At 40.2% G+C, this 21,872-nt stretch overlaps 1 protein-coding gene across 2 annotated transcripts in view; it reads right to left on the reverse strand.

The window, feature by feature from the left end:
* pyd (polychaetoid) overlaps positions 1-21,357 on the reverse strand; it is a 132,695-nt gene extending 111,338 nt beyond the window's left edge. For both annotated transcript variants that reach the window (XM_065219729.1, XM_065219726.1), the window contains exon 1: positions 21,030-21,357. In XM_065219729.1, coding sequence (XP_065075801.1) covers positions 21,030-21,330 — 301 coding nt within the window. In that variant the 5' untranslated portion in view covers positions 21,331-21,357. The remainder of the gene's footprint in view (positions 1-21,029) is intronic.
* Positions 21,358-21,872: the final 515 nt, after the last annotated feature.

Raw genomic sequence — 21,872 nt, forward strand, 5'->3', positions numbered from 1 at the left:
CTCTACTCTGGAAGCAGCGGCCTCGGCGAGACCGGAGGTTCGCCCGTCCAACTTTAACGCCATCAACCGAGTCATCCCATCATCCGATCGCACCATCACATTTGCATCGTTCAACAGCAAGGTCATCAGCCGTACCACAACACAACAACAGATTCGGGCTATCGAAGCGGGCCCTTTGTTAGCCAGCACGTGTTTTTGCCTGCATCTATAGAATACCCACTGCTTCATCGCATAGTGGATTTCTTCTCCGTTGGGAAGACGCGCCATCCCGGTATAGGGAGATAAGTAATTTTTTTTTTTCATCAGAAGTTTTTTTTTTTCTCTGTTTGGTTTGTTTTTCGATTTTTAAGATCTGATTAATTCCCCTACAGCGTTGCTTACCCTTTCTTGCTTATTATTTAATTTATATACATTAGTTTCCCTTGTTTTTATTTGTTTTTTTTTTATTATTATTAATTTTTTTGCTGAGCAATTTACCGAGAGTGCGGTAGATTCTATCCCATATACTTCTTTTTTTTTTTTTCTTTTTTCATTTTTAATTATTGATTGATTTCAAATTTGTGGCAAGGAAAATATTTGAATTATTAACATCAAAGTTTTCTATACATTCCATTGCGGTGATACCTTAAGGCACCGCAATGGATGACAAAAATAAAGGCGGGGGATTGTCGCTTGACATCTCAGATGATGAGTCAATTAAGTCTCCTTCATTTGAAAAGCTCGATTCTTCTGAGGAAATGGATATCCTTGAAGAATCACTTGATTTGCTCACCAACAAAAACACTGGAGCCTACCCTAAAGGGAGTGTCAAACCACTGCCTCCTTCTCCTCCTACTCCCCCTTCTCCACCATCGCCACCTCGTCTACCTGTTCCCCCTACTCCACCCGTTCCCCCAAAAACTTCTGCGACCCCCCGCCACAAGGCATACCCTGATGACTCGAAAGGTCCGTGGGTTGTATTTTTCCGGCCCAAACAAAAACCTTTGAATATTACTCGGATTTCTAAAGATCTGACAACACATTTCTCGGCCGTTACCGACATTTTTAAGGTGACGCCAAACAAACTGCGAGTTACCGTTGACGACCGGAAGCAGGCCAACCAGATCGTTGCATGCGAGCGTTTTTCGATAGAATATCGAGTCTACGTCCCCAGTTGTGATGTAGAAATTGAAGGAGTGGTCACCGAAGCGAGTCTAACTTGCGAAGATTTCTTGCACGCCGAATCCTTCGGCATCTTCAAAAATCGTTGCCTCCCAAGAGTCAAGATACTGGACTGCACTCAACTGCAGTCAGTGTCGCTCATAGGTACGAAAAAAAGGTATACCTTATCAGACTCGTTTCGTGTGACCTTTTCAGGATCGGCATTACCTGACTACGTCACAATTGGGAAGGTTCGACTACCTGTACGCTTGTTTGTACCGAGGGTAATGAATTGCTTAAAATGCAAGCAACTAGGTCACACCGCAGACTATTGCTCAAACAAACCGCGCTGCGATCAATGTGGGGAGGTGCATACGGAAGGTCCTTGTGGTGCTACCCCAAAATGTGTTTACTGCAAGGATACTCCGCATGCTCTGAGTGATTGCCCGAAGTACAAACAGCAGGGAGAAAAACTTAAGCGGTCATTGGAAGCTCGCTCTAAGCGTTCACTAGCAGAAATTTTGAAAATGACCGCTTCATCTTCCCAAACTACCCAAAAAAGCAACAACACATTCCACCTCCTGCCACATGATGATCAGGGCTCTGATTCAGAGGTTGGTGAGGATCGTCCCTTTGTCTTTAACGGCAACCCGAGGAAGCGATGCAAAACAAACGTCATCCAAAAACCTCGTAAGGCCTCTCGTTTGGACTCTCAACCAACCTTGACAAATTTAAGAGGTAGCGGAAATGTACCAAAACCCCCACCACCGGGATTTAAAGTTTGTAATTTTAACAAAGACTTTCCGCCACTTCCGGGATCATCTAAAACCCCAGATATCCCATTTTTTCAGCCAGAAGAACAGCTGAAAAATCAGCAAGAACATGCTCCCATGTTCACGTTTTCTGGAATTGTGGAGAGCATCTTCAATATATTCAATGTCTCTGACTCAACGAGGAACATTATTAATTTAGTGCTTCCAATTGTGAAAACTCTTTTGAAGCAACTAGCTTCCAAGTGGTCCTTCCTTGCATCGATCATATCCTTTGATGGATAATTCTCCAAATGAGGTCGGGGATATGATCTCAGTTCTGCAGTGGAACTGTAGAAGTCTTATACCAAAACTTGACGCATTCAAATTTTTAGTTCACTCCTCACTTTGTGATGCATTTGCTCTTTGTGAAACATGGCTCTCTTCAGACACAAATCTTCCTTTCCACGATTTTAACATTATTCGCCTTGATCGAGCAGATTCGTATGGAGGGGTGCTTCTCGGGATCAACAAACTCCATTCCTTTTATAGAATCGATCTGCCTTCCGTGACAGGCATTGAAGTAGTTGCATGTCAGGTAAATGTTCGAGGTAAAAGTCTCAGTATTGCCTCAGTATATCTTCCTCCGAGAACTGCGATTTCTCGCCAAGGTTTCTCAGATATCTGCTCAGTTTTACCTGAGCCTCGGTTTTTTTTTTTTTTTTTATCTAGTTCGTTTATTTGGAAGGCTCAATCGCGTTAGCTTTACGGAGCCGATAATTCATTGTTCACTGTGTGTAACAAGATTCACTTAATTCTATGTCTAGTAGGAGTTGGGCCGATTACTCGCGGCTTACTCGAGGTTAGAAGGGTACATTTTTGAAGGATAGGATCAGGGGAGGAGCTTGGGGTAGGGTTTCGTTGTCTCATCAGAGCGTTGTCGCCAGTATGAACGGTAGTGCTGTTCTAGCTTCGTCCGGAGTTCGACCGGCTGTGGTGGGTGACCAGTGGGCGACGATGAGACTCATCGAGACGGGGGGACAAGACAAACAAAAACTAATAAAGAGAGACAAAAGACAAAAGGAATTAAATTCTTATACTAGACATTTGAAGAAAAACATAAACGGACTGCATATAGCAGAGATCACGGGTTGCCAACACGTCTCTGATAGGAACATAGGGTTGTCTTCCTTGGGCCTCGAGGGTATTCAAAAGTCGCTCTCTGGCGGCGTCATTATCCGTACATTGCCAAACTGCGTGTTCGATGTCATCGTAACCGTTTCCACACCGACAGATGTTGCTGTCCACGAGGTTTATTCTATTGAGATGAGCATCTAGCGAGTAGTGGTTGGACATAAGTCTACTCATCACGCGAATGAAGTCACGACTTAAGCCCAAGCCTTTAAACCACGCTCTCGAAGAAACATTAGGAATAATTGAATGTAACCACCGTCCAAGATTTCCAGTGTCCCAATCGGTTTGCCAACTCGAAAAGGTACTCTGACGCACTAAATGGTAAAATTCATCGTGTGAAATTTGCCTGTCATACAATTCGCCTTCCTGCGCGCCCACCTTTGCGAGAGAGTCCGCCTTCTCATTGCCTGGGATTGAGCAATGTGAGGGGACCCATACAAAGGTAATCATATATGATCTTTCGACCAGCACACACATCTGCTCCCTTACCTTTGAAAGGAAATAAGATGAGTGCCTACTTGGTTTCATCGACCGAATAGCCTCAATGGAACTGAGACTATCCGAGAAGATGAAGTAATGGTCTGCGGGCATGTTGGAAATCATCCCCAATGCGAAGTTGATTGCTGCCAGCTCAGCAACAAAAACGGAACAAGGTTCCTGAAGTTTGCGGAAGGCGCTAGAGTTTTCATTGAAGACACCGAAGCCAGTGGATCCATTGAGACGGGACCCGTCTGTAAAATATCTTTTCATGCAATTGACTTGTTGGTACTTTTCAGTAAAAATACGCGGAATAATAATAGGTCGAAGTTGATCGGGAATCCCATGAGTTGCTTGTTTCATGGTCAGATCATATTCAATTGAGGAACTGCGATTGGTGAAGTGAACACGGTCTGGAGTATAACAAGGAAGACACATATCTGATGATATGTAGTGGTGGTAGATTCTCATAAATCGAGATTGTGTGTTCAGCCCAAGAATTTCTTCAAAATTAGCAATTATAAGTGTGTTCGTCACTCCGCATTTGATTAGTATTCTGAGAGAGAGCTCCCAGAAACGGTTCTGGAGGGGTGTTACTCCTGCCAGAACCTCGAGACTCATGTTATGCGTTGAGTGCATACAGCCTAGAGCAATACGCAGACAACGATATTGAATTCGTTCCAATTTTATTAGGTGACTTTTTCTTGCCGAGAGAAAGCAGAAAGAGCCGTACTCTAGAACAGAGAGAATAGTTGTTTTATAAAGCGTTATGAGGTCTCCCGGATGAGCACCCCACCATGTGCCGCAAATTGAACGGAGAAAGTTCATCCTCTGCTGACATTTTTGCTTCAAATACGTAATATGGGCATTCCAAGTGCACTTTGAATCAAACCAGACCCCAAGGTACTTGAAAGACAATGATTGAGTAATGTTTCTGCCTAAAAGATTAAGTTGCATTTGGGCTGGGTACCGCTTTCGAGTAAACACTACCAGTTCAGTTTTCTGCGGTGAGAATTCGATCCCTAGATTCATAGCCCAAGAAGACAAGTTATCTAAGGAATTTTGCAAGTCCACGGCATGTGGACCTCTTACGGAAACCACACCGTCATCTGCAAGTTGTCTTAGCGTGCATTGTTCTGCCAAACAGTTGTCGATATCTTTGACATAAAAGTTATAAAGAAGAGGGCTGAGACATGAGCCTTGGGGCAGGCCCATGTAACTAATTCTGGAAGTTGTCAGTTGTCCAAGGGAAAAGTTCATTTGCTTTTCTGACAACAAATTGTACAAGAAATTATTTAAAATTCCAGAAAGTCCACATCTGTGCAGGTTGTCTGACAGAATTTCAATGGAAACTGAATCAAAAGCCCCCTTAATGTCCAAGAATACTGAAGCCAATTGCTCCTTGTGTGCAAAGGCCAGTTGAATATCTGTGGAAAGCAGCGCTAGACAATCGTTTGTTCCTTTGCTCTTGCGGAACCCAAACTGTGTATTTGATAGCAAGTTATTTGATTCGACCCAGTGATCGAGTCTCCGAAGGATCATTTTCTCCATCAATTTCCTAATGCACGAAAGCATAGCAATCGGACGGTATGAGTTATGGTCAGACGCTGATTTGCCAGGTTTTTTAATGGCTATTACTTTGACCTGTCTCCATTCAGGCGGTACAATGTTGTTTTCTAGCAAGGAATTGAATAAATCTAGCAAGCGTCTTTTAGCGATATCTGGGAGATTTTTCAGAAGATTGAATTTAATCATATCGCTTCCCGGTGAGGAGTTGTTCGATGAAAGAAGAGCCATAGAGAAATCCAGCATTGAGAATGGTCTATCCAGAGAGCCGCCACTAGGAGACGCTTCTCGAAGAATATTTTGTGCTGGAACTGAGTCCGGACAGACCTTTTTAGCGAAATCGAATATCCATCGGTTGGAGTATTCTTCACTCTCATTGAAAGATGAGCGGTTACGCATGTTGCGAGCCACCCTCCACAAGGTGTTCATTGAGGTTTCTCGTGAGAGTCCCTCGACGAAATTGCGCCAATAACCGCGTTTTTTTGCTTTGATTAATTGTTTCAGCTTTGTCTCAAGCTTTGAATATTCCTCGAAGTAAGTGGAGGTTTTGTGTCTACGAAAAGCTTTGAAAGCATCAGATTTTTCTACATACAATTTTGTGCATTCTTCGTCCCAACCAGGTGTGGCTGGTCTCCTTTTAAAGGGTGCACTTGGAACTTTTCTTTTTTGTGCTTCCAGTGAGCTTTTGTAAATCAAATCGGCTAGGAATCGATATTCTTCCAATGGTGGAAGCGCATCTATTGATTCGACACCGATTGTCACCGCCGTTGCATATTTCTGCCAGTCGATGTTCCTTGTAAGATCAAATGGAACCCGAGATGGTTCTGCAGAGTGAGGGCCACACTTTATTGAAATGATGATTGGCAAATGATCGCTACCATGGGGATCATTGATAACCTTCCACTGACAATCCAATGATAGCGATCTTGAACACAAAGATAGGTCGAGTCGGCTTTCTCGAGCCGGAGGTTTTGCTATACGTGTCGCTTCACCAGTGTTCAAAATAGTCAAATTGAAATCGTCACATAAATCGTAAAAAATAGCCGCTCTATTGTCGTCATATAGATCGCCCCACCCAGTACCATGGGAGTTCATATCACCCAGAATTAATACTGGGGATGGAAGAATCGAAACTAGATTCCAGAGTTGACTACGGCTAATGGAGGTTCTTGGTGGAACGTATACTGAAGCTATGCAAAGATCTTTGTTCTTCACATTTATTTGGCAAGCAACGATTTCGACGCCGGATAGAGCAGGAAGGGAAATTTTGTAGAAAGGGTAGCACTTTTTGATCCCTAAAAGTACTCCTCCATAAGAATCGTCTCTATCCAGGCGTATAATGTTAAAATCGTGGAAGTTGAGTTCTTTATCGGAAGAAAGCCATGTTTCACAGAGAGCAAATATATCACAATCAGAATTGTGAAGTAAAAATTTGAACGAGTCTAGTTTAGGCACTAGACTACGGCAGTTCCACTGTAGCACAGTGATCATATCTTCAACCTCGTTCGACGAATTATCCATCGAAAGATATGATTGATGCAAGGAGGGGCCATGAAACAGTCAATTGCTTAAGATATGATTCTAATGTTGGAAGCAAGGCAGAAACTAAGCTTCTTAGAGGGTCTTGTATGTTGAACATGTTTAATATGAATTCCACAATGTCCGAAAAAGCTAGCAAACCTCGTTCGGACTTGGATTTATTTTGAGAAGTTTGAGGAGCAGCTTTTTTATTTTTTTTATCTTTGTTGGGCAATGGCGGAAAATTCTTGCTGCATCCAGGGATTGGATCAACAGGAGCCTTCGGTTTTGTTTTTTCATCCCCATTACCCTGGGAATTTGGCAATCGTCTGGAGGTGACTTTAGTTTTCTTACGGCGCACTTTCGGGGAGGGGCATTTTCTTTTTGAGGAACCGTCCATTTTTGAAGGTGCGTGTACCACCGTAGAATCACCTTCATCGGATGAGTCAGAGTCCGATTCTTCAACTGACAAAACCGAAAATTGGTTTGCATCTTGGACGGCTGATGCAGCCTTCAACATTTGAGCATATGTCTGCTTGGAGCGTCCAGAGATTGAACGCTGCACTTTATCGGAGTGCTGTTTGTACATCGGGCACTCCTGCAAGGGGTGAGGATTCTCGCCACAGTAAGCGCATTTTACTGATTCTTTGTGGCAAGAATCCTCTTTGTGGTTTTCACCACATTTGCCACAACGAGTTTTGTTGCCGCAATGGCTGGCCGAGTGTCCCAGCCTTTTGCAGTTGGTACAATTATATACCCTCTGTACAAACAACCGCACCGGAAAAAAAGCACCATCAATTTTAACAAAGTTTGGGAGAACTGAACCTGCGAAAGTCACCCGGAACGAGTCTGAATGTTTATAAACTTTTTTACCGTCTAGCAAAGATGCTGAATGCAGTTGCCTTACATCCAGTATCTTCACTAGCGCGGTAGCGAATGTCGAGTTTTTAAACGTTCCCGAGGCATGTTTCAAGTCCTCGACAGTCAGACTCGCGTCGGAGACCACGCCTTCTATCTCCACATCTCGAGAAGGGATGTAGATGTTATACTCAACACTAAAAAGCTCGTGATCAGCAATTTTATTTGCCACATCATAAGTCGGTGCTTCTACACGCAGTTTGTTGAATCTTTCTTTGTGTACCAAGATTCCCGGATACTTACGCAGCAAATCTCTCGTTATGTCGAGAGTTTTCAAAGGTTTATTTTTGGGCCGAAAAAAGACAACCCATGGTCCTTTCGAAGACGGTTCATAGTATCTGGTTCGCGTAACGTAGGCATCGGAAGATGCCATAAGTGTTGCGCAAAAGCGGTGCGCAACCACTTAAGAAGGAAAAAAATTAAAACCTTCACTAATTAATTAATTTTAATTACTAGTAATTAAATTTTTTGCCCGACGTACGAACAAATCAAAAAGAAAAAAAAAAAAATCGAAACAAAAAAAAACAAAAAAAAAACTTATATCTACTTGCAAAAAGTTGTCTTACTATGACCCATACTCCCCTACCAGGGGTGAGAGACAGAGTCACGCGCCACGAGGCAAAATTTAACTACAATAGGGAGGCAATGGACTTGCAAAATGTATTGTCTAATACTTATGCCGGTTGTAAACAACCTATCAGCCGGTGCAGCTAGATGGTCCGTTTGCTGCTGCTGGTGGTGATGTTGGTGTTGGTGGGTCGGCACGATGATGAAAAAATGGCTTGACGACCGGATGGATTACCGGGGTGAATTAAAGCTGGATGGCAACTCCAAGGGGCTCGGCCCATGGAATTCCACTTCCTCTGTTGCACACTGGTCACTTGGGGCACCCAATGGGGGGTGAAAAAACCGCTCGGGCGGAAAAAAACTCCGAAAAAAACTAGATGCCGCGTGACTGAGACCGGGACGTTGTTAACCGACTGAGTGTTCAACTAGGAATGAGCCTCGGTTGATATTAGGAGATTTTAACTCCCACGGTACAGGCTGGGGGGAACTGTACGATGACAACCGCTCAACGTTGATATACGACCTTTGCGATAGCTTCAATATGACAATTCTAAACACTGGGGAAGTAACACGAGTAGCCAAACCTCCAGCAAGAGAAAGTAGATTAGACCTCTCCCTCTGTTCGAGCTCACTATCGTTGGATTGCTCGTGGAAAGTAATCCAAGATCCCTACGGTAGTGACCACTTGCCAATCAAAATTTATATTACCAATGGTTCATCTTCTACTCGCTCGGTTGACATCGCGTACGATCTTACGAAAAACATTGACTGGCAAAAATTTGCGTCCGCGGTTATTGATGCCAGTCAATCGATTGAAACACTTCCTCCACTGGATGAGTACTCCTTTCTCGCGCGTCTAATCATCGATTGTGCGCTGCAAGCACAGACGAAACGTGTTCCGGGTGTTTCCGTTCGCAAACGACCTCCCACTCCGTGGTGGGATAAGGATTGCACCGACGCGAACAGCGAGAAGTCCGCCGCGTTTAAACGCTTCCGCAGACACGGTAAGGTCGGGGATTTCGAGCGGTACACCGACCTCGAGAAAACTTTTAAGGGCTTGATTAAAGCCAAAAAACGCGGTTACTGGCGTCGGTTCGTCGATGGGTTGTCGCGAGAGACTTCCATGAGAACACTCTGGAATGTCGGCAGGAGAATGCGAAACGCGTCATCACCGGTCAACGAAGACAAGGAGTACTCAAACAGTTGGATATTCAGGTTCGCGCGGAAAGTTTGCCCGGATTCGGTGTCGGTTCAAACCAACGTTCGTGATCGTCCGTCGGGTAGTAACGAAATAGATTCCCCGTTTTCGATGGTGGAATTCTCACTTGCTCTCCTCTCATGTAACAACTCAGCTCCAGGAATGGATAGAATCAAGTTCAACTTGCTTAAAAATCTCCCAGACGTCGCGAAGAGACGCTTGTTGAACTTATTCAATCAATTTCTGGAGCACAACATTGTTCCGGATGACTGGAGGCAAGTAAGAGTTATCGCCATTCGAAAACCCGGTAAACCCGCGTCGGATTATAACTCGTACCGTCCCATCGCGATGCTGTCCTGTATACGGAAATTGTTGGAGAAAATGATTCTTTTTCGTCTAGACAAATGGGTCGAGTCGAATGGTTTACTTTCAGATACGCAATTTGGATTTCGGAGAGGCAAAGGAACGAGCGACTGTCTTGCGTTGCTTTCAACTGAAATTCAACTGGCCTATGCGCAAAAACAGCAAATGGGTTCAGTTTTCTTGGACATTAAGGGGGCTTTTGATTCTGTTTGTATCGATGTCCTTTCGGATAAACTCCACGATAGTGGGCTTTCACCAATTATGAACAACTATTTGAGCAACTTGTTGTCTGAGAAATATATGAGCTTTTCTCATGGAAACTCGACAACTTCACGAATTAGTTACATGGGTCTCCCCCAGGGCTCATGTTTAAGCCCCCTTCTTTATAATTTTTATGTAAAAGACATTGATGGTTGTCTTGATGAAAATTGTTCGCTAAGGCAGCTTGCAGATGACGGGGTTGTGTCCGTTATAGGGCCAAGTGCACCGGACCTGCAAGGACCATTGCAAGATACCTTAGACAATTTGTCTACTTGGGCTATGAAGCTGGGTATCGAATTCTCTCCGGAGAAAACTGAGTTGGTTGTTTTTTCTAGGAAGCATCATCCTGCACAGTTACAGCTTCAACTAAAGGGTAGAACAATCACTCAAAGTATATCTTTCAAGTATTTAGGTGTCTGGTTCGATTCCAAAAGCACGTGGGGAAAACATATTGCGTATGTGAAACAAAAATGCCAACAAAGAATCAATTTTCTTCGTACAATTACTGGAACTTGGTGGGGAGCACACCCGGAAGATCTGATCAGGTTGTATCGAACAACCATCTTGTCGGTCCTAGAGTACGGTAGCTTCTGCTTTCAATCCGCGGCAAAAACACACATCCTGAAGCTACAACGGGTTCAATACCGTTGCCTCCGAATCGCGCTTGGCTGTATGCACTCGACACATACGATGAGCCTCGAAGTACTCGCGGGTGTTCTCCCACTGACAGATCGTTTCGCGGAACTGTCCTTCCGGTTTCTTATCCGTTGTGAAGTAATGAACCCATTGATAATAGAAAACTTTGAGAAGCTGCTCGACCGAAATCCTCAAACAAGATTCATGAGTTTGTACTATGAGTACATGACGCTGGAGGTTGGCCCTTCTTCATTAATCTCCAATCGTGATTGCTTTCAAGCCTTCTATAGTTCCTCTGTAAATTTTGATCTGACCATGATGCAAGAAATCCATGGAATACCAGATCACCATCGGTCGATGGTTGTTCCCTCAATTTTTGCAATCAAGTACCACCATGTAAGTAACGATAAAAGATTTTTCACAGATGGGTCAACCATAAATGCTTCCACTGGATTTGGTGTATTTAATCAATTTCATAGCGCCTCTTATAAACTGCAGAAACCATGCTCAGTATACGTTGCGGAACTCGCAGCTATATTTTACGCAGTAGAGCGAATTGCCTCACTACCTTCTGACCATTATTTCATTTTTACGGATAGTCTTAGCTCATTGGAGGCTATTCGTTCAATGAGGCCGATGAAGCACTCCTCGTATTTCCTGCCTGAAATACGATCTAAACTGAGTGCTTTATCTAACTGCTCCTATACTATCACCTTAGCTTGGGTCCCATCTCATTGCTCAATTCCGGGTAATGAGAAAGCGGACTCGTTGGCTAAGGTGGGCGCTATGGAAGGCGATATTTTTGAGCGACAAATCGCCTTCAACGAATTTTTCTCCATTGCTCGTCAGCAAGTCCTCATCAGTTGGCAACACAAATGGAATGATGGTGAATTGGGAAGATGGTTACATTCTATTCTCCCACAGGTGTCGAACAAACCATGGTTCAAAGGGTTGGACATGAGCCGCGACTTTATACGAGTTATATCAAGGCTTATGTCCAATCACTGCTCGTTAGACTCGCACTTCTATCGAATTGGGCTCTCAGGCAGCAATTTATGTGCGTGTGGCAGTGGTTATCACGATATCGAGCATGTTGTTTGGTCGTGTACTTTACACCGTGTTGCCAGATTTGAGTTATCCACATCCCTCAGGGCCCGAGGAAAACAACCCGCGATACCCGTTAGAGATGTCTTGGCGAGCCGAGATCTCGACTATTTGAATTTAATTTATGTGTTTTTAAAACGGATAGATCTGAGGATTTAGTAGTTAGTGTCATCTTGTGTTCTCCCAAGTTGTTAGCTGCCCATCGGTGTACCCCCATGTTTGACTTTTTCATCAGAGTGTCGCTTAGTTCGAGATCAAGAGCACATTGCTCTCCAAACCTTGTGTTCACAATTCCTTCCCTGCCATCCATTTGTTACAATTTGTCACCCCTAACCTCGAGATAGCCGCGAGTAATCGGCCCCCGCTTTACTAACGTTAGTTTTAAGTAATTTTGTAATCTAATCAATGAATATTGGCTCCGCAAAGCTATAGCAAATGAGCCTGGAAAAATAAACGCATTATAAAAAAAAAAAAAAAAAAAAAAAAAAAAATCTGATAAAGTCAAGTCTCAACATAAGAATAGCATAAGAGAAGTGCCGTCGAGGAAGTGTTTAATTACAGTATAGAAAAAAGAAAACCTGTTTCGAATGGCCAAGGGTTTTGTTGCTTCTTCTCCAAAGCAGTGGAAACAAGTGGATAGAAACGATATGAAGAAACATGAGCTGAAGAGGCTTCAAGTGGTAAGTTGGTAGGGAGCCAACTGTTCCACATAGAAGAGCATCGGAATTCTTGCTATGTATATTCTATTTGGTTCTACGAGCTTCCCTTGATCCCATGAGTAACGTTTAAAAGAATTCCAACCAACCATCAATCAAACTCTTATCGCAATTGCTTGAAATAAAATTCGATTCACCCCTTCGGCTGATATAATGTTTTGGACTGATGGTCCCGGCATGCAACATTTCCTCTAAACACAAATTGACCAAAACTTTTTGGCAACGGGTTGTGGTTTGAAACATTGCAGCCAATCAATCGATATCAAGAAGCAAACATCAAAAATCCAATCAGTTATGGATCACTGGGTCTTTTGTTTGTACGCTCTCGACAAAACGCTCGGTTCCTCGTAGAGTCGTAGCCGAAGGTTCATGATGTGAAGCGAACTGGTCGCACTTTGTAGGTACAAGTTGAATGTGCATCGGAGCGTAACGTTTTGTTTCATTGTTTTGTGTCGTTTATATGACTCCATAGCCAGAATTGAATGTCACAGCCATTGTAGTAGTTTGCAAGAGTCCATGAAGAATGGATTATTTTTGGATATTTAACCTTTAAAGTAATGTGTCGACAGCACTAAATTAAAGTTAGGAAGTTTGACTTCCGACTTCCGACCTTTCTTCCAACGATTTCGAAAATCATAACTTTTGCATTTTTTATTGTTGTTATAGCTGACACTAATTACAATTCTTTTGCAATGTTGCCTGTCACGTCAGAAATCAATTTATCAGCGAAGTACAGATAATTTTTAATTAGATACACAATAGTAGGAAGGATTGTTTAATATCGAGCTAAGGTACAACATAGTCTGTTAAATTGACTTTGCAAAATAGCAAAGTATATCGAGTTGCTCCTAGGTTTACTGAAAGCTTTTTATAAAAAATGTCATCACTAAAAACACCAACATTAAATGCCAGATAATATCAGCTGCCAAAGTTCACCGTTTAGAGATAATCATGAACATCCTTCAGCAAAACTTTTCTATAATACATCAACTTTATAGGAAAAAAATATGAAATAGAATTTCTATGAGCACGTTGTGCACCTTAATCTCCCAAACCTCGTGAGATTATTAACTCGCATCAATTCAACAAGTTTTCTATTAAAAATCAGTCTAAATGTTGTTTCTATACATTGATAAATACATATATCAATACAAGAGACCTACACACTTAATCTAGCTCGGTAAAATCTCCAACAGCCGATTTCCTCGGCATTTACTTTTGCTGATATGTCTGCAAAATATCTTTTTGTTAGCTGATATCTCAGCAAAATCTTATTTGTTAGCTGAGTCTCGGCACTTGTTTTACTGAATCTCAGCAAAATAAATTGCAGAACTACTCGGCAGTGGGAATCTCGGCGAAAAAATTTAAGTGTGTACGTTATTTCGCAACATTTTGCCTACAACTGTACTTAAATTTATGAAAAAACAGCTGTCCGTGCACAATTTAAAAATAAAGATTTTTTAATTTTTGGTTTACATTATTTGGACCAGTGTTACAAAATCTCTACACTAATAACATGTTTTTGGTAGTTGTCTTAAGCTCTTTTCGTAAAAATGGGTTTCGTAGCTAAAACTATTTATCGTCAATTATACGAAACATTCGTATTGCCTGTCACAATGCTAATATTACGCCTTATTCGTGTAATACGCAAACTGAATGTTATGCAGACCAGTAAACTGAATGCTAAACTTTATCGTCGATGTCATCAGAAGTCGATATCAACAGACACTCGAGAATGTAAGCGTAGGTAGGTAGGTTGACCACACACTTCGAAGGGGCGGTAACAAAATCTGCGGGTGACAAACAAAGTAAGCGCTGGATTGGAGCCCGGTACACTTAAAAAATTCCACACGTCATCATCATGTGCCTCACACTTAATTTTGCGCATATTGTGAAACACATACATTTCATGTGTGAATCTTATGCTATGAACCATGCCTGAACACTATGGATTTGAATTGTGACACACTTGGATTCTAGGTGCCTCATATGGTGATATCAAAAGCTTTGCACACCATAGTTCAATATTCTACAATATTCTACTTTATCGAATTCTACTTTACCGACTCTAAAAATGAATCGACAAATATATAAACAAAACTGCCAGAGGCCAGAGCTTTCACATATATTTTTAATGGGTCTGATTTGGGATTCGATCATGGACTGTTGGGGTATGCTGCTGCCGGAGTCTTCGTTCGATCTCACTGTGCCACGGTTGTTCTCATATATGAGGCAGGTTGATAGGATAAAGTCACAACTCTTGTTATAGATGTTTACCTTTCTGAGCAAGCAATTCACATCGTATTGAAATGCAAAACACTTTAAATCCATCTGTTTTGAGCAGTAGCGTGATTCAATGTGCAATACACTTGAATAGATAGTGAAAGATTTTCAACATTTCAAAGTTTGAAACACTATAAATTAACGTGTATAACACATTGAACCAAGGTGAAATACACTTAAAGTAAATGTGATTGTGCATTTAGAAAATCAAGTGTTTAAACACTTCGATCAAACGTGTGAAATTTTTTGAGTGTAGGAAATCGAAGCATAGCGGCACCGGTGGTGTAGTGGTTAGCGTGATTACCTCTCACCTCAAAAGACCTGGGTTCCATCCCAGTCTGCGCCGCCAGGATTTTCTGAGGCATTAAATCTCTGCCAACCGGTGTAACGATTTTAAATTGGCTCACTACTTGACTAGCCTATTGGTCCCAAGCAAATCGATTAACGTAAACCATTCCAGTCGAAATTCTAGTTGTACTAAACTATGTTTGTTTTGATTCGCTATGAAAGTTTGACAGATAAAATGAGGGGCTCGTGGATTTTCCTATGTTTCGAGCGGTGCATCGATTAGCTTGGGACCGAAGATAGTACCAGAGCTGAGCCAAAAAGTTGAGCTCGTTTCTTCGGGACCTTCTGGTCTTAGAGCTACCTCTATGATAAAGCCGTTGGATTCCGGTCCATGAGTTGATGGGTCGATAGGTAGGGTCCAGGTGTAGGAGCTGCCTCCCTAGCGTCGGTAGCATTGGTACTCAGTACGGAAAACAAGATCTATGATAAACAAATCAAGAAAAAAAAAGGAAATCGAAGCATGGGCAGAACCAAAAAATCATTTTCTTGGAACATCCATAAAAACAAAAATATTCGTAAAATAATCCAATGTTTGATTTAGGAAAAATTTTGTTGCTCTCATCTATGAGCACAATTTAAAAATAAAGATTTTTTTAGTTTTTGGCTGCTGGCTCATCAAACATTTATTGGTTATCGGTATAGTATTGGACTTATTTGGTTTAATGTGTAATAAATTAGAACTATTATAGAAAAAGGCCTTTTCCCAAAAAAATACATTTCCTTGAAATACAATTAATTAAAGTTTTTGAAGTGTTGCTCATTTGTAGTCATAATAAAAATCTTCAATATGTGAGTAATTTTAATAAAATCCGTCTACTGAAAAAAAGGAAAATCGAGCTTTTTACTAAAATTACTCCAACTTCATACAGGCTCTACCAATAAAGTCTAAGACTATAGCGATAAATCAATAAATACAGGGTGATTCGGAGTATATGTCACCGATTTCACATGTTTGCAATTTTCAATAGGTAAAATGAATATATCAGTGTCAACATTTCAAAGGGGCGTAATTGCTTTTGTAAACAATGGCTTTAGCTGTGGATTTCTCGCGAATTGTTCACTCCTCCAAATTAATAATGCTAGTTTGTAGAGGACACATTGCTCTACCTGTTGGTCTCATTAATTTTCATGTGTTAGCTTTTATTCGCAAGAAATCGATGGCTAAAGCCAGTGTTTATAAAATTAATTACACCCCTTTGAAATGTTGACACTTATATGTTCAAGTATATTTGTTTTAAAGTGAATTCTGTACAGTTTGTGGACGTGAAAATCTCTTCGAGTGAATGCAACATTTATTTTTCGCAGTATTATAATAGTAGCAGGACCAGCTGTGATCCATTTTCGTAGCAAATGTGTGTGGTAATTAAGGTAAAGGGAGAGAGATTTGATACTGATACTGATATCAAAAATTCACACAAGCGTTCAATCGTTACGACAATTTTTTTAAGTGAAAGTTACTCCGAATCACCCTGTAATTGTTCAATCAACAGCCAAGCCTTCGAAAATCTATATATATTCACAGTGTTTCAAAAAAATGTCCATACAAATGTATGCTTACTTCTGAGATACACTGTAAGCAAGACAAACATGGTATTGAAAGTTTTCCAAATCAACCTGGGGTTCGAATCAGTGCTGAGTTTTGTCATTGTCACTGAAAGATTCCAAGATTTTTAAAAAAAGTGTAATTTTCAGAATTCCTATTCACATTATTGTTATTCATGCAGTTGAGGACGTAGATGCATGTCTACTTCAACGGATCGATGGATTTATTTTGTTTAACTCAATTAAGTTTGTTAGAAATTAAGCGTCAAACAAAACATGCGCATGTTTGTCACTGACTGCCCGAGCAGGAACGAATATCTCGTTGTTATTTACAAAGTATTTTGCATGTATTTTTTTTTTTGTATTATTCTTTGATATTTTACCTCTTATGTCAATAACTTTAATAACTGATTTCTTGGACGAATACGTGGAACTTTGTAGGACTTCATTGCATCATGTGGCAACTGAATTCCAATTTTTAAATTCTAGATTTTTTCCCCATTTTCCTGGTGAATAATTCGAAAATTTCCAAGTTCTATAAATTATGTTTGTTGCCAACAATCCCAAGTAACCAACAAGCCCACGAATTCACCTTTTTGCAATATAAGGCTAATATGCGGCTAACATAAAGCTTAGCATGCCCTATGTTAGTCGTGTATTAGCATTATATTGCAAAAGGCGAATTAGCGGGCTTGTTGGTTACTTGGGATTATAAATTTTATACAGTAATATTTAAATGCTTATATCAATTTGATTGGAAATTTATTTATTTATTCCGCAATTTGTTTTATAATTAGAAATTCAAATCGTTTTTCTAAACAGAAAAACAAAACAAAACTAATAGATGTTATTTAAGCAGAATTGTAATCCCAACATGATTTTGAAATTTTTCACACGATTTTAAAGCAATACTAGTCTAATAAGCTTTCACAACCACTACAATTTAGTGAGATCCGTTACATTTTGATACTTCTGTGTGAATGTATTTAAACAGATTTCTGTATAATTTAATAAAAGTTCCATAAAATCTAGTTCGTGCAAACCAAATTTCAAGTTTTAAAAATTGATCATAGCTATACATTTTACAATAGACTGCCTGTGCTTCCTTCCAGTGACAAACAGGCATAATGACGATCCCAAAATTCTAGGAAAGCTAGTTTAATATTTTGGAAAAAAAATGCCAAAAAAAGGCATATACATTTTCACTGAAAATAGAGCACACAGACCAGGAACAAAAAATTTCCAATGGATGCTAATGGATTTTTTTAGAGGTTTAAAAGAACTCCCAGAAAAAAAACTTCCCGAGAAAGTAGGAAGAATCATCCAGGGAAAACTGACAGATCAATATCCAGGATAAGTAAAAGTGCTTTTGGGAAAAGTCGGAAGCAACTTACAGAGAAAGTTTTAAAAAACTTTCAGAGCAAGTTTAGAGAAACTTGCGGAGGAAGGCGGAAGAAACTTTCGGTTAAAGTCAGTAGGACTCATGGGAGAAGTCAGCAGGAACTTGCAGGATAAATTGCAAGAATCTCCTTGTAGCAGTCAGAAGAAACTTCTGCATTAAGTCTGGTAAATACTGAAGAACCCGAAGTACTTTGTCGTTACAATTGGAAATCCCATATGATTATTAAGAAACTAAACGGGTTCAAAAATTTTGTCGAGACATCGGACAATCGAACCTTGTTGAGCTTGTAGAATACAAGATCTTAATTTTAGGATGATTTGGAGATTATAAAATATTTTTTCTACGCAATTATACATAAAATAATAGAGGTCCTAAGAAGCTCAAAAAATCAGGACATCGTAGTCTGTAGAACATCAAGATCCTAACTTCAAAATAATTTGGAGAACTCAAAGTACTGTAACTACATACTATGATATTATAGAGTTCTACGACGCTCTACATGATTACCAAAATATTCGGGACATAGTTCAATACCTTGTTGAAGCTGTTGATTATCAAGACCTGAACTCCAGGATAAATTGGAGCATTAAACATAATTTGTTAACACAACTATACATCTCACGTGATTTTCTGAGGTTCGACGAAGCCTTACAGACTCGAGTTGGGATATCGAGCAAAACTTTGATGAACAAATTGATCTTCAAAACTAAACATCCCGGACAACTTAGAGAACTTGTTGCGCCTTTTATATGGCGTTCTGTATTTCACCAAATGCTCTTAAGCTTTTGATAACGTATTTTTTAGGCTCACGTTTAGTCCGCCAATATAAACATCAGATTTTCAAACAAATTTAAACATCCTAGACATAATCAAAAAAATCTCTCCGAATATTTCTCATATTTAATATTTAACTATTATAGCTAGAGGCGCATCCACTTCAGTTATTTTGGTAGGACATTGATATTCATTCATTGATTCAGTCTATCTTAGATCAATGCAATTCAGCATTCCGTATTGTTATGTTTCATTGCTGGAAAAGATCTTTCAGCAGAGCACGAAGTTACTGGGATATAACACCCACACATAAAATAACCATAAAAAGCGTCTAACGACCAATTGGGTGTCACTTCAACTGTATGTGATATGGTTGCATCATTTCTAAAATAGTTCGTGTATGGTCCTCGTTCTTTCGTTTCTTTGTTTGAAACTTATGAAATTTATCGGTTTCAGAAACCTAATGTGTTCTTATATAAGTTATTAATTCGTCCAGAGCCTTACATTTCACGCAAAAGACCCTGAGAATTTTGAGGTTTGTGTCAGGTGATCAGCATTTGTAGAGTACTGAGTTAAAACTCACACGTTGTTCTGTATCAGTGCTGATCAAGTTCTCCAATTTCAAGAAAATGTTCATCATCGTCATGACCTATGTATCAAAATCCGCTTAACTGTGTCTGTAAAGTGAAGATAATGGTTTTTAAATCCCTCGTGAAAGATTATCTATAAATTAAAACATTTCTTAACCTCTTCCATTTAAAGTTGCACACAACAGGCTACTGGCTGTTTCCGTATAGGACCTTGAAAGTTAAGGTTTGCAACTGTTCCAAAAGAGGCAGGTAATTTTCCCAAATTCTTGACACTTTTTCAATCGTGTTGGGCTTCGGTATGTATTCCAGAACAGTTTTCATGATGTGCAGCAATGTGTTCAAACTTAGCTGATAAACATATGAAAATTATTGTTTAATGAATCATAATAAATCTTAGTTCCATAAATAATCTTTGTTTGGCTCAACAAAGTCATAGGGGGACATCGTTTTCACTGTCCTGCCCGGGTATTTTTGTGCGTAATAAAAGTCTTACGCCTCTGATTAAAGCAAAATTTGTAAAATATTATTAGTTCCTAAATGCATAGTGTTGCCATTTGGCAACATACCTATGTTTATCTTTAAACATGGTGAAACATCATTTTAATAGTAAGCGCAATATATATCACAAGAAAAAAAATTACCTTAAAATAAAAAATCATGCATTTAAGGGCTAAAGAACCGTAGAGACAATTGGAACTGAATCGGTTATGAGATCTTTATGTCCTAGTAAGTAATGTCACCAAAACTAACAAAACCAACACCGTTCGGGGAAATTTTTGGGATGATAATTTTTCGACTTCCCTGGGTATAGAGCATGATTATGTTTGTCACATAATTAACAAAGTTACACATTTAATTTACTTTGAAGAATCATTATTTAATTTCCTATATGATTGTTTCCGAAGCAAAGCTACCCCTTTAATGGCTCAAATGCGGGCTTGCAGCAACTTCCGTTTAAATTTCCTACAAAAATTTCTCATTAGTATCGAATGATTATACAAACTCTTTGGCATCGACACATTAGAGTCTAACTGAACTTAAATCTGATTAAATAAAAATACCTGATTTTAAGAGATAGGTCCAAAATAGGAACGTTCTCGTTAAGGCAATAATTGTAAAAATCGAATTTTGAAATTCAAGGTAGGATAGTTTGCATTAGTTTGAAAACCTTCTCATTGGAACTTCCAAGGAAATCTAACTTACAAACAATCCATTGAGTAGAAGATCATCATACAAAGTAGTGGCAATGACCCAACAGTGACTGTATTGCTGTTACTATTCCAACGGCAAGATCAACCACAGAACCCACATATAAGAAACAACGAAGAGAAAGAAACGCACAAATTGCACTACTTGGTTCGGATATTTCAGCTGAGCCAATTTTCCTTGACGAACTTGTTTCTACCAAAAAATGCTCGCAGAAACATATAGGTATAAAGTAGGTACCTACTGAGCCGATGGAGAGCCAAAGCCAAAATTGCGTTGAAAGTGGTCAAAGATGATGATTGAAGGAAAACGTCACAGACAGAATAATAAATTTATGAGTCAGAATTCGTTTCAGATACAAACACTAATAAAGAGGATGGGAATTTAGATCTCATGGAACGGAGAATACGACAAATGGATAATAAATTAATAAGCTAAATGAATGATTTCCATATTTGATAGAATCTTCTTCTTTACCTTCCCCACTTTGAGACAGTTTGTCGTTGATCAGATCTGAAATCAGCTGGCTGCATTCATTCTCGATTGCGTAGCAAAACTGTTTGAACTTGTCGAAGCCATGTTTCGCGACGATCTCGATCAAATGATCGCACTTTTTCTCTAAATCACTTTCACCATTGATTAGCTCTTCATCTTCGACATTGATTACACTATTTTTCACCAGTATCTGCACTAGGTTTGTCTGGACCAATTCCCGCACTATGGTCAAACGGTGCCTCGAAAGCAACGAGCGCACCTCTTCCGACTCGTCGGCCATCATATACGATGGATGCTACAAACAAAACTGAACACTGAACGACCGACCCTCTGCTCAGACTTCTATCCCACAGCCGTCGTACATCGCCACACGGCATAACCAACACACTCGCAATGAGCGTCTCGTCTGCTGTTTGTAAACAATTTCCTTCCGACGAAGCACTTTTTATTCTGTATTTATGTTACGTTTAATGTTGCCCGGTTACCCTCTGCCTGTCGATGCAGCATCGATACGCTCCAACAACATTAAGCAGAGCTGGCATTAGATTAGCATCCCCTTTCGTTTCGTATCCCGCTCTATGGTGTTGTGTTGTGGAACGACCTACGAACGAGAGAAACATAATCCCATCAACACAACTGACTCAACTCACTCTACAACGTTGTTCTCCACACGCTTCCATTCATAACACACCCCATCAAACTAAACTCACACCATATGATGAATTTTCTCACTTCTCACGCCTTTCGAATCTGCCACAAGATGGCGACCTTAGCATGAAAAATGGAAATAATCACTTCGAGCGCAACCTGGTGAATATTTTAACA

Source organism: Ochlerotatus camptorhynchus, unplaced genomic scaffold (genome assembly GCF_037179485.1).
Source record: "Ochlerotatus camptorhynchus isolate MF236.1 unplaced genomic scaffold, CSIRO-AGI_Acam_v1.1 ptg000109l, whole genome shotgun sequence".
Lineage (NCBI taxonomy): Eukaryota > Metazoa > Arthropoda > Insecta > Diptera > Culicidae > Ochlerotatus > Ochlerotatus camptorhynchus.